The sequence below is a fragment of the Papilio polytes genome, unplaced genomic scaffold (assembly GCF_000836215.1).
Source record: "Papilio polytes unplaced genomic scaffold, Ppol_1.0 DF823923.1, whole genome shotgun sequence".
Classification (NCBI taxonomy): Eukaryota; Metazoa; Arthropoda; class Insecta; order Lepidoptera; family Papilionidae; genus Papilio; species Papilio polytes.
The window spans coordinates 2,463,825-2,477,232 of record NW_013525281.1 but is presented as its reverse complement, the minus strand read 5'-3'; the positions used below and the strand labels follow the sequence as shown (position 1 = coordinate 2,477,232).

General features: G+C 35.1%; 3 protein-coding genes across 6 annotated transcripts; 2 read left to right on the top strand and 1 right to left on the bottom strand.

Moving 5' to 3' along the window:
- Positions 1 to 49: 49 nt before the first annotated feature.
- On the bottom strand, positions 50 to 2,480 carry LOC106102411 (SAGA-associated factor 29 homolog). Of its 4 annotated transcripts, none has more exons than XM_013281876.1 (7): positions 2,376 to 2,480; positions 1,857 to 1,967; positions 1,618 to 1,764; positions 1,386 to 1,511; positions 957 to 1,181; positions 565 to 822; positions 50 to 413 (listed from the first exon to the last, which is right to left on the bottom strand). In XM_013281876.1, the coding sequence occupies exons 2-7, from the start codon at positions 1,893 to 1,895 to the stop codon at positions 321 to 323; spliced, it is 888 nt and encodes a 295-aa protein (XP_013137330.1). In that variant the 5' UTR covers positions 1,896 to 1,967; positions 2,376 to 2,480; the 3' UTR covers positions 50 to 320. The 4 variants fall into 4 exon arrangements, with proteins under 4 accessions (XP_013137330.1, XP_013137333.1, XP_013137332.1 ...); XM_013281879.1 differs by having other exon boundaries at positions 1,386 to 1,508; XM_013281878.1 differs by having other exon boundaries at positions 2,400 to 2,441.
- A 255-nt stretch (positions 2,481 to 2,735) lies between these two features.
- On the top strand, positions 2,736 to 8,841 carry LOC106102413 (polyadenylate-binding protein 2). Its single transcript, XM_013281880.1, has 6 exons — positions 2,736 to 3,161; positions 3,801 to 3,948; positions 4,880 to 5,012; positions 5,620 to 5,749; positions 6,728 to 6,864; positions 7,345 to 8,841. Exons 1-6 carry the CDS (start codon positions 3,069 to 3,071, stop codon positions 7,379 to 7,381), a joined length of 678 nt encoding a protein of 225 aa, XP_013137334.1. The 5' UTR covers positions 2,736 to 3,068; the 3' UTR covers positions 7,382 to 8,841.
- A 486-nt stretch (positions 8,842 to 9,327) lies between these two features.
- LOC106102190 lies at positions 9,328 to 13,408 on the top strand. Its single transcript, XM_013281602.1, has 8 exons — positions 9,328 to 9,545; positions 9,621 to 9,854; positions 10,142 to 10,385; positions 10,700 to 10,875; positions 11,253 to 11,375; positions 11,478 to 11,620; positions 12,206 to 12,377; positions 13,205 to 13,408. Exons 1-8 carry the CDS (start codon positions 9,435 to 9,437, stop codon positions 13,316 to 13,318), a joined length of 1,317 nt encoding a protein of 438 aa, XP_013137056.1. The 5' UTR covers positions 9,328 to 9,434; the 3' UTR covers positions 13,319 to 13,408.

Genomic DNA, 13,408 nt, shown 5'->3' with positions numbered 1-13,408 from the left:
TTGTCTTTTCATTGTGATATCCGAAATCAAAGTTTTTTTTTTATTTTTAACTTTAAAAAAATAACATCCAGATCATATAAAATTAAACTATTGATAGTTTACATCAATTTATTAAGTAAAATGTATGCTACAGTTGCATAATCAAGTGCATTAAATGTATGCGCTAATAAATATTAATTAAATTCTATGAACTTTCACTTTGAACTTTATTTGTTGCTGTAAATGAAAGCTATAAGCTACAAGTCGATATCGATGCCGAGTATCGCGTGGCGTGCGGGGGGCAGGGCGAGGTGCGCTGGGGGCGGGGCGCAGGGGTAGGGTCAGGTGCTCCGCCCCTTGCCCTCCTTGATGGCGATCACGTAGCGCTGCGCCACGCGCTCCGGCGGAGAGTACCCATCCGCGTACGATGAATCCTAAGAACATTCGTATGGGATTACTGTTTCTAATGGGGTTTTGCTAACACTAAATAAATCAGAAACATATATAATATAGACATGGGCTTTGCCAGCTGATGTTCTGATGGGGCAAGTAGTAAAAAAGCATATTTTCAAGTATATGTTTTACCTCAAAGAGAACTTCGTAAGGGTCAGCGGCAGAGGAGGGCAGTCTGTTGACGACAGCACGGTAGAAGCAGGTGGTTTGCGGGTAGAGCGCCATCACGACCGCGCCCTTGGGGAAGAGCGCCTGCTCGTCGGTGCGCGGGTCTGCGCGCATCAGAGGCAGCGGCACCACGCGCCGCTTGCTCAGCACATGTCGGTTCTTCTGCTCCTCGTCTATGTCGTCCACCTCATACTTACCCTGCGCTGGCAACCAGCTCACCACCTACAAGTTACAAATGTACATTGCAATAACATATAAATGCAGTAAGATTTTTACTTTACCTACATTAAAGACAACAGTAAGATAAATTATGAAGTCATTTATGTACATACTCAAGCACACAGACTAGTTGTTACCTCAGCGAGAATCCAGTTCTCCTCCTTATCGGAGACGCGCACAAGTGCGGCAACGGCATCCCCAGGACGCGCCACGTGCCCTGAATCCGCCGGTAAGGCACCGCACAAAGCGGGCGCACGCTCTCCCACGCGCCCCACGTGCAGCGGCAAAGTCTGGGCTGCACTTAACAGCATCTTCATCAGCGCGCCGCATCCTATCGTCTCCTTATTGCCCGCGTGTCGCGCCTAAATCATTAACATGGTCTAATTCATGCAGTATGAGCTAATTATTAGCCAATTATTTATACCTATAGAGAAAATATACTGAATTACAACTTACTCTTCTGGCAAACCTTTTTAAGCACATTAAAACTCTCAAAAACACACTGAAATGTAAATTTCTTCACATATAACATCATTGGAAAAATATGTGATTGGCTTGAATCTCACCTGAATTCGCCTTTCATTTTTAATTGCCCTTATTTCATATATCTTAGACAAAGCTAAGCGGATAACACGTTCCTCTTGTTCTGCTGCTGTCAGACCAGCCTTGTATAAGTTTTTTAACTGCATCTGCTGTCAATAAAAGTACAACATGAATTCAGAGCATACATATGTTTGTAGAAGGGTAATTAATATTTACTGTAAATAATGTTCTGTGGATAAATTTATATTGGATTACTTGTTGTGAAGATCCTGAAGATTCATCATTAGATGGTGAAGATTCTACTGCCTTTTCCGCTCTGAGGATCTGATCAATGCATTGCTCACTTCTTCCTCTCTCTGCTTCAATATCATAAATGTACCTGTGCAATGATCTCAAACGCTCCTGAAAAATACAAATTAAATACATGTGAATTAAAAAATGCCAAAACTTTGTTACTCCATTCATTGTTGCATAATATCAAAGGACTTGCTTACTTGCACCTGCTGAGCGGCAACATCTGCAGTGAGAGGCATCTCTCAATTTAATTCTCTAGACAATTTCCAGCTCAGGTAAATTACGTGATACCATGAACAGCACACAAACACCTGTAAAATATTATATTGAGAAAGCTGTTTATTAAAACGAAAAATTACACAATTTTAAATTCAACGTATAATTTGAAAATAGTTAGTAAAAAGATAATCCTTGGAAACTGAAATTATAAGAACAATTTTCCATATTTGTAATGAAATTACAGTTTATTAATCCCACTATGGATTAACGATTGAACATTGATAATTATTGAAATCGTCGTTTTCATTTTCATAATAAAAGAGCTATTTTTTTTTACAAGTTACAATTAAAGGAAAAATCGATGTTATTAAATACTAACAAAAACAACTATTTGATACCACGAAACACGAGGTGACATAACAGTAATTAGCTAAAATGAAAACGTTTATTTGATAATTTAAAAAATAAAAATTGATTGCTGTTAGTTATGTAGTATGTACCAAAATCTAAAATTTTAAAATCACTTGATTACACTAGTCCAGCGAAGAATGCCTAGAACCACAACAAATAAATGTCAGTTTCATTTGTCAAAGTCAGTGTAATGTCAAAATCCAAAAAAAAATCTGCGATAGAAAATAGAAAAACATAGATACAGAATTTAGCACGGTTTTCCTTGTGACAAATGACTCAAAAGATTTCCAAAAATAAAAACTTAAATTAACATAAAAGTGCCCATATTTTGGTTTAAAACAACAAATACAGCTATTGTATTTTTAGGGGGGCACTTAAGAAGCATTCTTTGAAATGGGATTGTTTGGTTGAAGCATAAACAATGCTAGTACTTTTACATCCAAAATCCAAATTGACATTTTTGAAATGTCATAATGTTTGGTGTTTGAAAATTTTGTGAAATAAATCTAAAAATATTACGTTAATATCAAGACTTTTAACTAATTTGGAGTTAGATTGTTGAAATATCCTACTGGTTGTAGTTTGTGCTGAAAATATTTTATAAGTAGGTCAATTGATTGTTAGCGAATTGGTTACCGGTACGTCAGAGAGCTTCGTAATCATAAGTTGTTGGCGGAATTTAGTTATTTGTGAATTTATATAATAACCTAAGATAGAGGTTATATGTGCAGTGTTTACTTTAAATCCGTTGAGAAAGAATTGCATGATAAGTGTAAGTGGATATGGCAGAAAATGACGATTATTTAGAGTCCATTGACAATAATCATTTGGACGGAACCAACGGTTCATTAAACATGACCGACAACAGCCTCGGTGTAAGTATTTCATTTAAGATTTAATTGTATCTATCTTTATCTAAACTATACCCGCTTTTAAACAAAACATGATTGTTTACATATCAGTTGCATCTTGTTTGGGTCTACTTGTGTATACGGCGTTCTAAAACAAATTACTGTTTGCATATTTTGAAAGTATAAAATACCACGATATATAAATGAGACCAACTTTAATTGATAAGGTGTTTAAGAGAAACCTAAACAAGGAATTGTTAACACTCTTGTAACATTTCTGTTAACTAACATTCTATATGCAATGGCTCTTATTACGAGTATTTGATAATACTTGTTTCATTTTTTAAATAAATCTTTTACAGTTAAATAGGTAGCAACTTTGTGGTATTTTAATATAATTGGAATAAAATAAGAAATTACCAGTTTTTATCTAATTCCTTACTAAATTTACTATTGTGCAAACAAATACTGGTATATTAAATGGTACCTTTCTTAAATATTTATTTACATTCATATAATATCAAGGTAATTTGGTCTTTTTTGTCTGTTCTAACACCTGAATGACAAATATTTTAAGAAGCTTACAACCTTTACAATAATACATTGGAATAAACAAATTGTGGTTAAAACAAATTTGATTGATACAACATTTTTTATTTCAAGGCAGGAGATGATGTATCTGGTGTGGATGTACCTGACCTAGCTGCTATTAAAGCTAGAGTTCGTGAAATGGAAGAAGAAGCTGAGAAATTGAAACAGATGCAAACAGAAGTTGACAAACAAATGAGCATGGGTAGCCCGCCTGGACTTAGTAAGCCTTAAACCTTGTCATACACGGTAATCATGCTACACCTATAATGGTTATAGCATGACCACTTTGTTGTCTAAATGTGTAAACAATATTATTTTATAACTTAATCCAAAATGTATATTAGAAATCATAAAATTGAACATTGGTGATGTCAGGGGGAGGTAGGGGAGACAGCTGTCCTTATAGGACCCAAAAGAATAAAAAAACATGATCTACCATAGATACAAAAACTACTTTGATTAAACAAAGTAGTTGTCACCCCCCAGTCAGATCAATGGCTGGCTACACCTATGTACACCACACTATGTAAATGCACACTATGTATACCAATTTGAATAGAGTTTATTTCTAAGAGAAGACAATATAAGTATATTAAATCTATCAAAGTTATAAATAAACAATAGCTCAGTGTGGCAAGTACTTGCTTCATTGCCTTCTCCCTTCTGTTAAAGAACTGTGATATCTATGGCTTTGTGCACCTCAAGATATTGCTTTGTAGAAATTGATATTTTTTATTTAGCTGTTGTTTTTATTCAGTTATTCTTTTAGATAAATGTTATCTTAGACCCTTTATACACAAGCTGATGTAAGTTTTCAAATCTACCTATATTAGTTACTAACATGCTTGCAATCTGTTTGTCATGATTGTCATGAGAAATATTGCGATTTTAAATATGGTAGAGCAAATATATACAGTTAACTATGAAAAGACAACTTATGTCCTCAACTTATTACTGTGTCAACACAATACTTGCAACGCAAGGATACAAAATTGGTTTTAAAGTTTTACATTACCTTGTGTATTTTATTCCTTATTTTAAGTCGAGTTGCAACTCACCTTTTGAGTGCACTTAAAGCAAAAAGTAGTGGCATGAATTTTATAATTCCATTTATCTTCAACAATTTTAAAGTATTTGTTTTTAATTTTCAGCGAGTCCATTAAACATGTCTATAGAAGAAAAAATAGAAGCAGACAATAGATCAGTTTATGTTGGCAATGTGGATTACGGAGCAACAGCTGAAGAATTGGAACAACACTTCCATGGTTGTGGTTCGATTAACAGGTAATTTTTTTTTTATTGTAAACCATTTATTAATTTTCTTTTAATACCCGTAATCATTATTTAAGATCAACAAGGTAAATATACTAATAATGCTAACTGAACTTTCTCAAATAAGTAAATTACCCGCTGTTCCCATTCCTATAATTTGCATGAAATTATAAAAAAATATTTTATTGTTTGTATTTTTGAAATTTCTAAATTATTATGTCAAAATTCAAATGCACAAATGATTTTGAACGCATGTGACCATGGCTACCTTGCTTTGATATCAGCTTCTATAGTTTTTGTCCCTTTCCTGCATGGTTTTTTTTCTAAATTATTTACTCCCTAAGTTTAATAGTGTGAAAATGTGTAGGCTAGTGTGTCGTTAGCGTAGAGCTTTTTATTAAAAAAAGGTTTATTCAAAAATATACTGTGATTGCTGACATCCTGCATGACTAAGTAGTGTTTGTTTACACTTTTTTATGTTAGTAAAGAAGATGATAGATATAGATGTAAAATCTTTTTACTGTCTTCTTGGTTTTACTGCTATATTCAGCTTGTAATAAGATCTGTAATGACATCTTATTCATGGATTATTAATTTATGAATAATGGTAATTTTTCAGGGTGACAATATTATGTAATAAGTTTGACGGCCACCCCAAAGGCTTCGCTTATATTGAATTTGGGGACAAAGACAGCGTACAAACTGCTATGGCTATGGACGAGTCTTTATTTAGAGGTCGCCAAATAAAGGTAATATTTTTTTACTATAACAAAAGCATATTTAGAAACTCATGTCATGTTACTGATAATAAAGTTTCTAGAACAAATTATTGTGTCTGCAAGTGTGAAAATCAACATTTTAATAAAATATATAGATATAACAGTTTTCAAATTATATGTAGGTCTTAACTCATAATCATTAATTAATTAATTTAATTCATGTATTTAACTAATAATGCATGGAGAAAAAAATGGGCTCCATGTTTGCTTTTACTGCTTTCTATATGGAAACCTGCTACAGGTAAGTGATACATGATTCTTGTAGCAATGATTTAAATCTCTTTTTCAAATTGTTTTACACATTTGTACATCATGGCATATAATTTAGCACATTGAGCCCAAAGTCTCAACTGTTTGGAGTATGACATAATTTATAGAGACCACAGAAAAAATGTCTCGCACAAGCTAGAACGAACGAAATAAAAGACGTGTGTAATTACAAGATGTAAAATCTAATATACAATAATATATGGTACTTCCAATCTAATTATTTACATGTATTTACTACATTACACTACTTAGAGCAGTATTCCTTATTTAGCAGAGTCCTAAAGGCTAGTTCACACTTATCTAGTAATTTAGTTGAGATCTGAGAAATTTAGTGATATTACTCTCTACTGCCCAAAAATCGTTGACTGTTACTGTACACATAAGAAAAAGATGCTTTATAATATCAACATTTACTAATTAAACTAAAACAACAGGTTCTGACTTGTAAAGTAACTTAGCAAGTAAGCAGTAGCGAGTGGTGTTGCCACTAGTCCCAGAAAAAAAGTGAATTAACATGACAAAATGATTTGCTAATTTACTCTACTAATTTTTCATTGTTCAGACATATTTAGTAATCAAATCGCTCTGTATTCAACTAAATTAGTAGCTTAATGTGAACTAGCCTTTAAATGTAACGAAACATTTGTGAAATATTAATGAAGAGTTTTGGTATCGCAGGTCATGCCAAAGCGCACCAACAAGCCGGGGCTGTCGTCGACGAACCGGCCGCCGCGGTCGATGCGCGGCCGCGGCCGCTCCTTCCGCGGCGGCTTCAACTCGTACCTGGCGGTGTACCGGCCCATCCGCCGCGGCAGGTACCAACCATATTAAACTGATTGTCCCACAGCCTTATTCATGTCGCACCTCGACGACACTGTCTCTACGTTGTAAAGCTGTAGCTATGCCACACTAGACAATAGTTTACACTGTTAGAATGTAAATCTTAAATACGTCCATTGTTACGGCAGATTTTATAAGTACAATTCTCATGGATAAGGCTGATTCTTAGTCTTGGATTGCATTTGTCTGTGGAAGAAATATTTATATACAGTTTTACAGTTTTTAAATAAAGTTGATATAACGTTATATGTATTTTTAATTTATTGTATATATATCCTTCCTTCCCTTTGCCGAGCGGGGCCCGCATCACGGTCGTGGTTAAGCTTCGAGTTGTATTTCGCTAACGAGTTTGTGCAAGGCGAGGAGAGCTTAGCTGCGGCCGGCCGCGGCTTGCATGCAGCTGCTGTTGTGTAGTTAGTGTTTGTAGCGGTGCTAATGTCGGCCGTTGTTCGCAGAGGGTACAGGCGCGGCATGTATTACTCCCCGTACTGAGTGCGGTAAACGGGGCCTCCGCCCCGGCCCCGGCCGCAGCCGCGCCGCGCGATACCCTCGCGAGTGTGTGCGGTGTAGCTAACTTAGTGTACCGACTGGCGGCCACCTTCGGTGTCGTCAACGGATCGCCAATGGATTCTGACTCCACTTTAGTTTATAAAAAATATACTTTTGGGTAAGAGGTCATGTTATCCCGGTGGGGCTGCACAGTGACGTTTGTCTGTGGATTGCTAATTGAACAGTTTATTGTCATGTGGTTGTAGACGAGATGTGACGATGGATCGTTCAGTGTGTGCCGTTTTGTTGTATGGATTGATGACTAAATATAAAAATTAAGCTATGTCCTCCTGATTTTAGTGTTAAGTGTCGTATTCTTATTCAATTAAAATTTGCGATGATTTTTATGATTAATTGTAATATGAGCCGTTTGCGGTATTCTAGATGGTAGTTATTCGAATGTTTGTAATAGAAGCGTTTATTTTTTCAAATAGCAAACACATAGAATGCAAAAAAAAAAAGTTTTTAAAAACACAATTATAAATAATGTTAAATAATGCTAGCTATATGAGTTCGATCTTTTAAACCGAGCGTAAGGACGGGCGTTGTTGTATTTCACAATAGTTACTATGCTTGGACAATAACATAACACCTGAGGCAGATGACGTCGTGAAGTTATCTAACGAAACTAACAACCATAGTAATGCTTCGTCGCTTGCTATACCAACAAATTCTCACGCGGGGTGGTATGTTATTGCGCATGTCTAGTTCTTAAAAACAATTATTGACTAGTAATTCCTTCAAAACATTAATATAAATTTTCTGCCAATTCAATAATTCCTTCTGAAGCGCTCAGTTTATATACAAGCTCTTATGATATATATTGAAATATAGGTAGCAGATAAATATAGTTTTAAAATTTAATTTTTTCCTGACTGATTTACATACTATGACATAATTATTTTTAAAGTGAAAAAATGCAGATCTTTAAATTTTTATGTGAATTTAATGATTTTATGATACCAGTTGATTATAAAAAATAACTCGAGATTTGTGTTATCAAAATAAGAACAGTATTTTGTTAAACGATGTTGTGTGGAGCTACCGTACATAAACAAACAGAACCACTTTATTCCTAATGTTGTAAAAACTTGGCTATTATCGGTACGTATAAGATTGTTACTAAATCAGTTATGTAAAGTGGTAAATTGTGGCTCTGTACAATCGTCAAAATAATTTGTATAATTTGAAATTCTGTTTCTATGAAATGAATTATGAAAATTGTCTTAAATTTATATTTGTAATGATTAAAAATACAATGTATTCTTTGTTTGTATACGCAGTTGGATATTTACTGCGTAGTTTGATGCTTTAAAAAGATAATTTAATGCACTATCAAAATGAAAATGACAAAGTAAGAAGTTGAAAAGTGTTTGCCAGATAAGAAATAATTTTAAGATGAACCTGTGTTTTATTTGAAAAATCCTTTAAAATTACGTAAATGATACAAGAAATCATCTGCTTCAAAACCTATAAAAACATTCCTATATAAAGATATATCTTTTGTCAAAGTTTAACAAGTTTAGGGTATAATATGTGAAATAGCAAAGAAACTACTGCTTGCGCAGGAAACAATGCTGATTTCCTCATACAAATAAGTCTGTTATCTACTAATTAATTTTAAAAGTGGCCAAATTTAATCAGGAGATTTAAAAAAATCAATCCCTTTTCCATTGTTTGCATTTCGATACAAGTTATATACGCTTGACATACATTTGTATTGAATTTTTTTGTGGAAAATAATTATTTACAACATAAATTTTTCGTGTAGTTGTAAAAACCCACTTCGTAGGCTGCAATAAAATTAAACATATTTTGGTTGGAAATTACCGAATGGTCAAAAAGCCTTTATCTATCGAAAAAAACCAAAAGAAAATGTCAATGTCAAATTTGACATTGAAAGGATAAACATTAAGCTATTGTCAAAATTGTTTTAAAAGAATCATAATTTAATTCGGATATAAACAAAATATTTTAGCAAGTTTGTATTAGCATCATGTCACTTATGGGCCCCGAATTTTTTAATTTTATAAAGAAGTTAGAAGAAAATGATGACAAACTGACATCGGTTACTCCACAGCAAGAGCCGCTTGACTTTGAATACAATGTAAATTGAAATGTTGTTGATAAAACGATGAATTTAAAAAAAAACTTTTAGTTCTAACTTATTTACTTGTTTTAGAATTCAAGTTGTTACGTCTGCAATGGCTACTACGGCCCTAGCTTTGGTGAACCCGTATGCGTTACTTGCCATGCTTTTCTCTTTCCTGACTTTCCGTCATATCTACCAAGCTCCTATTTCTGCAGCGAAAAAACCGATGACGGTGATTCCGGAAATGATGAGCCTTCTGATCTGAACTTCCAGTTAGATCGCAGGCTAAACAGAGTTTGTGGTTTTCCTTCTTGGTGTTATAGAGTGAGTATGGTTTTAATTTACTTGATCTTAAAAGTATTAGTTCTTTGAGGATATAGTAAGTAATGTATGGAAATGTAAGTATATAATATAATATTTGGCTGTAGTACAGTTGAACCTGCTTCGGCAAGATAAATATCATGATTCCTTGAACTCTTGTTTATCTAGATTCAACTGTAGTTGGTAGAAATATTCCACTTCATATTATTTAGTATTTTTTGAGTATATAAGAATGTCAATATGTGTTTGACAAATGCATAAACAATGTTTTGAAATTATAAATATTTCAGAATTCATTAGATAGTGAGACAAGCCCTGAAGATGAAACTAGTCGCACAAGTACCTCCGGACCTGGAGCTAGCAGGAGCATCAGTGAAGGCAGTGGTTCAGGGTTGCCTCTAGGCCCTATTGACATAGCGCCAAGAGCCCCGCCCCCACAGCCGCCTAGCTTGGCTCGCTCCCTGCAAGCTTTATCAACTCCGAGGCTGCCAGATAATTTAGCTCCAGGATTAGTAGAGCATTTGCCTTCTGAAGGCAAGTAATTTTTTTTTTCTTTTAAAATGTTTAAACTGATTTGATTTGAAGTCAAAGTGAAGTTGTTTTCAGATATCTTGATGTATCTAAACTTCTTGTGAGTCACACAAAACACAATTTGCAAACTTAGGTGCAGCATGGTATTGCAAGATGCGGGGAGAGGGCACTGTGTAGTGCACAAATGATATTAGGATGCTAAGATATTAAAAAAGATTTAAAATGTGCAATTTTATTCTAGACTATGTCTCTATGACACTAAGCTAAGTTTATTTCACTCTAAAATTGATTATTACTATTGGCGTGAAATTGTGTAGTGCTGCTGTGCATCTTCAGTTACTTGGACGACTTGTCGCTGTGCGCGTGCGCGTGCGTGTGTGCGCGCTGGTGGCGGCTGGTGCGCGCGCACGTGCCGCCGCCGCGCTGGGCCGCGTTCACCACGCGCCGCTGGCCGCTCTTCCGACCATTGCTGCCCAACCTTGACTGGCATAAAGTATGTTTTTATATAATAACTACAATAAATTGTATACAGTATTCGATTAGACATGTCGCAAACAACAAGAGTATTTTGGATTAGTATATTGTTGAAGTATACTTTTTATTGATACGTGTATTTTAAAAAAGAATTATGTAACAAATTAAATTAAAAGCATATAATAATTTTAGTTTGAATTTTTATTTATGATTAAGCCGAATATTGATAATTTTTAGTTGTTCTCTATATCCTTATGTTCTGTCACTATGATAACTGCCTATTAAGTATGGCATTAAATATCATACATATTTTATTAAATACTTTATATGCGTGATTTATAAAAGTAATCAACTTTACTTAGACAAACTATACTGATGGTTTTTATTTTATTGTAGAAATATCAAGCGTTGGTAGATTCATGCTTCTGCCGGCACTGCCTGGTGCAGATGTCGGTGTTAGCGCAGCCCGTCGGCGACGAGAACGCTTGGCGCAGGAACAGGTTGCGAACTGAGTCTAAGGTATTTACATTTAAATCATTATCTGTTTTTTGTTAATAATGATAATTTTTACTTAAAAGCTAAATTAATAAAATGGTTGATTGATTAATGTATGTATATTAGATGATGCGCAACGACCCTCCAGAGGGCATCGCAGCGGCTCCACTGGACGGCAAGTGCTGCCACTGGCAAGCCAGCGTCACCGGGCCAGTAGACTCTCCCTACGAGGGTGGCGTCTTCTACCTCTACATACAAGTACCCTACTCGTGAGTAACACCATTGTGTCACTAACTAGCTGTTGCTCCCGACTTTGTTGCGTGAAATTAAAAAATAATAAGAAAAATTGTCTTTGTTAACCCACTGATAATGTAGGTTTTTAACCCTTTTCTTGTTAGTGTATCTTTAGAGATACATCAATTTTTTTTTTCTAAACACCTTGGGTCATCAAGGCTAAGTGCTATGAATATTATTTTGATATTCGAAAAAATAAAATTCCGCCAAGTTAAGGGTTGCTGAAAGAATTTTTGAAATCGACCCAGTAGTTTTTGAGTTATTACAATACATACAAAAATACAAATCTTTCCTCTTTATAAGATTAGTATAGATTTGTGTTAACTGAGTCAATGTAATATATTGAAATATAAACACTAAGGAACTATTCACAGAGACTAACATTGAACAGAGCAAATTTATACCAAATTAATTTAACTGAAATTATACTTTCTATTGATTAGAAATGCAAATTAAAATTAACCCTTATTCCAATTGTATAGAGCCCATTTTTATTTGCTCAACTCATCCATTATTGCTATAGAAAATAAATTGAACTATATATAATGATATGGTCGTAGTTACCCGATGAACCCGCCGGTGGTGCGGTTCCTGACGCGCATCCTGCACCCCAACGTGTCGCGGCACGGCGACGTCGGCATCGACTCCGTGCACCACAACTGGTCGCTCGCACTCACCATCGGGAAGGTCCTCATCTCCATACAGAGCCTGCTCACAGACCCTTACACTACGGTCAGTATACAACACATACTTTGACAATTACACTGCTTTTAGTGAAAATTTGAATTGAATTTTGTGTCCTTGTGCGCTCGCTGGATTTTTTTTTATAACATAAGATGGCAAACGAGCAAGCGACCACCTGAAACCACCAAAATGGCGAAGCGACCGCTGCCCATAGACATCTGCAATTGCAGATGCGTTGCCTACCCTTATCCGACGGAGGAGGAGACGCACATAAAGAGGATATTTCCTTCCTATGCATCTCCTCCATCGTCGAATCCACTTCCCCTTCCCATCCTCTCATAAGAATAGGGTGGTAGAGGAAGGGACTTAAATTAGGCCTCCGGCACCACACACATCAGACGAAACACGGCATTGATTAAATTAAAAAAAAATTATTGACCCTAGAGGGTTCAGGAGAGGGAAACTAGGAGGTTTATGTCAATTTTAGTTTCAGTGAAAACAAGCAATAGCTTTATAGCCTCTAATAATTTATTAGAAAAAGGGTATAAAAGTATATTTTTAATCTATAGTAATGAAAAGGAAATATTTGTATTTTTGTATGTATTGAACTCAAAAACTACTGGGACAATTTTAAAAACATCTTCACCATTAAAAGCTATGGTATCATTGAGTAATATAGGCTGGGTTTTATACTATTTCATTTGACGCGAACTAATTTGCAAGCAAAATTTAATCTATTTTAATATTATAAATTTGGATTTTTCGATTTTTGTATGTATTTTATTAACGCAAAAACTACTGAGCCGATTTTAAAAATCCTTTCACGAATAGAAAGATAATTTATCTGTGGGTAATAATTTTATAAATGAACCCAGGTATGTATGGAGCCGGAGTTAGGTGAGATGTATGTCCGCGACCGCGCTCGCTTCGAGAGCCTCGCGCGCCGCTGGACGTGGCGCTACGCCATGCACGACATACTGCCCAACTGAACACAACGCTATTGCATACTAATCATACTTCATACTATCTTACAAATATTATAAATGTGAAAGTTTAGATGGATGGATGGATGTTTGTTA

What these genes read in the sequence shown, in the direction of transcription:
- LOC106102411 (XM_013281876.1), bottom strand. Translation starts at nt 1,895, where the DNA reads ATGCCTCTCACTGCAGATGTTGCCGCTCAGCAGGTGCAA. An exon ending in AAAATGAAAGGCGAATTCAG is followed by an intron (nt 1,182 to 1,385) that starts GTGAGATTCAAG and finishes TTAATGATTTAG; the next exon opens with GCGCGACACGCGGGCAATAA. An exon ending in CTTACGAAGTTCTCTTTGAG is followed by an intron (nt 414 to 564) that starts GTAAAACATATA and finishes GAATGTTCTTAG; the next exon opens with GATTCATCGTACGCGGATGG.
- LOC106102190 (XM_013281602.1), top strand. Translation starts at nt 9,435, where the DNA reads ATGTCACTTATGGGCCCCGAATTTTTTAATTTTATAAAGAAGTTAGAA. An exon ending in AGAGCATTTGCCTTCTGAAG is followed by an intron (nt 10,386 to 10,699) that starts GCAAGTAATTTT and finishes GAAATTGTGTAG; the next exon opens with TGCTGCTGTGCATCTTCAGT. An exon ending in TACATACAAGTACCCTACTC is followed by an intron (nt 11,621 to 12,205) that starts GTGAGTAACACC and finishes ATATGGTCGTAG; the next exon opens with TTACCCGATGAACCCGCCGG.
- LOC106102413 (XM_013281880.1), top strand. Translation starts at nt 3,069, where the DNA reads ATGGCAGAAAATGACGATTATTTAGAGTCCATTGACAATAATCATTTG. An exon ending in GGTTGTGGTTCGATTAACAG is followed by an intron (nt 5,013 to 5,619) that starts GTAATTTTTTTT and finishes GTAATTTTTCAG; the next exon opens with GGTGACAATATTATGTAATA. An exon ending in CGGCCCATCCGCCGCGGCAG is followed by an intron (nt 6,865 to 7,344) that starts GTACCAACCATA and finishes CGTTGTTCGCAG; the next exon opens with AGGGTACAGGCGCGGCATGT.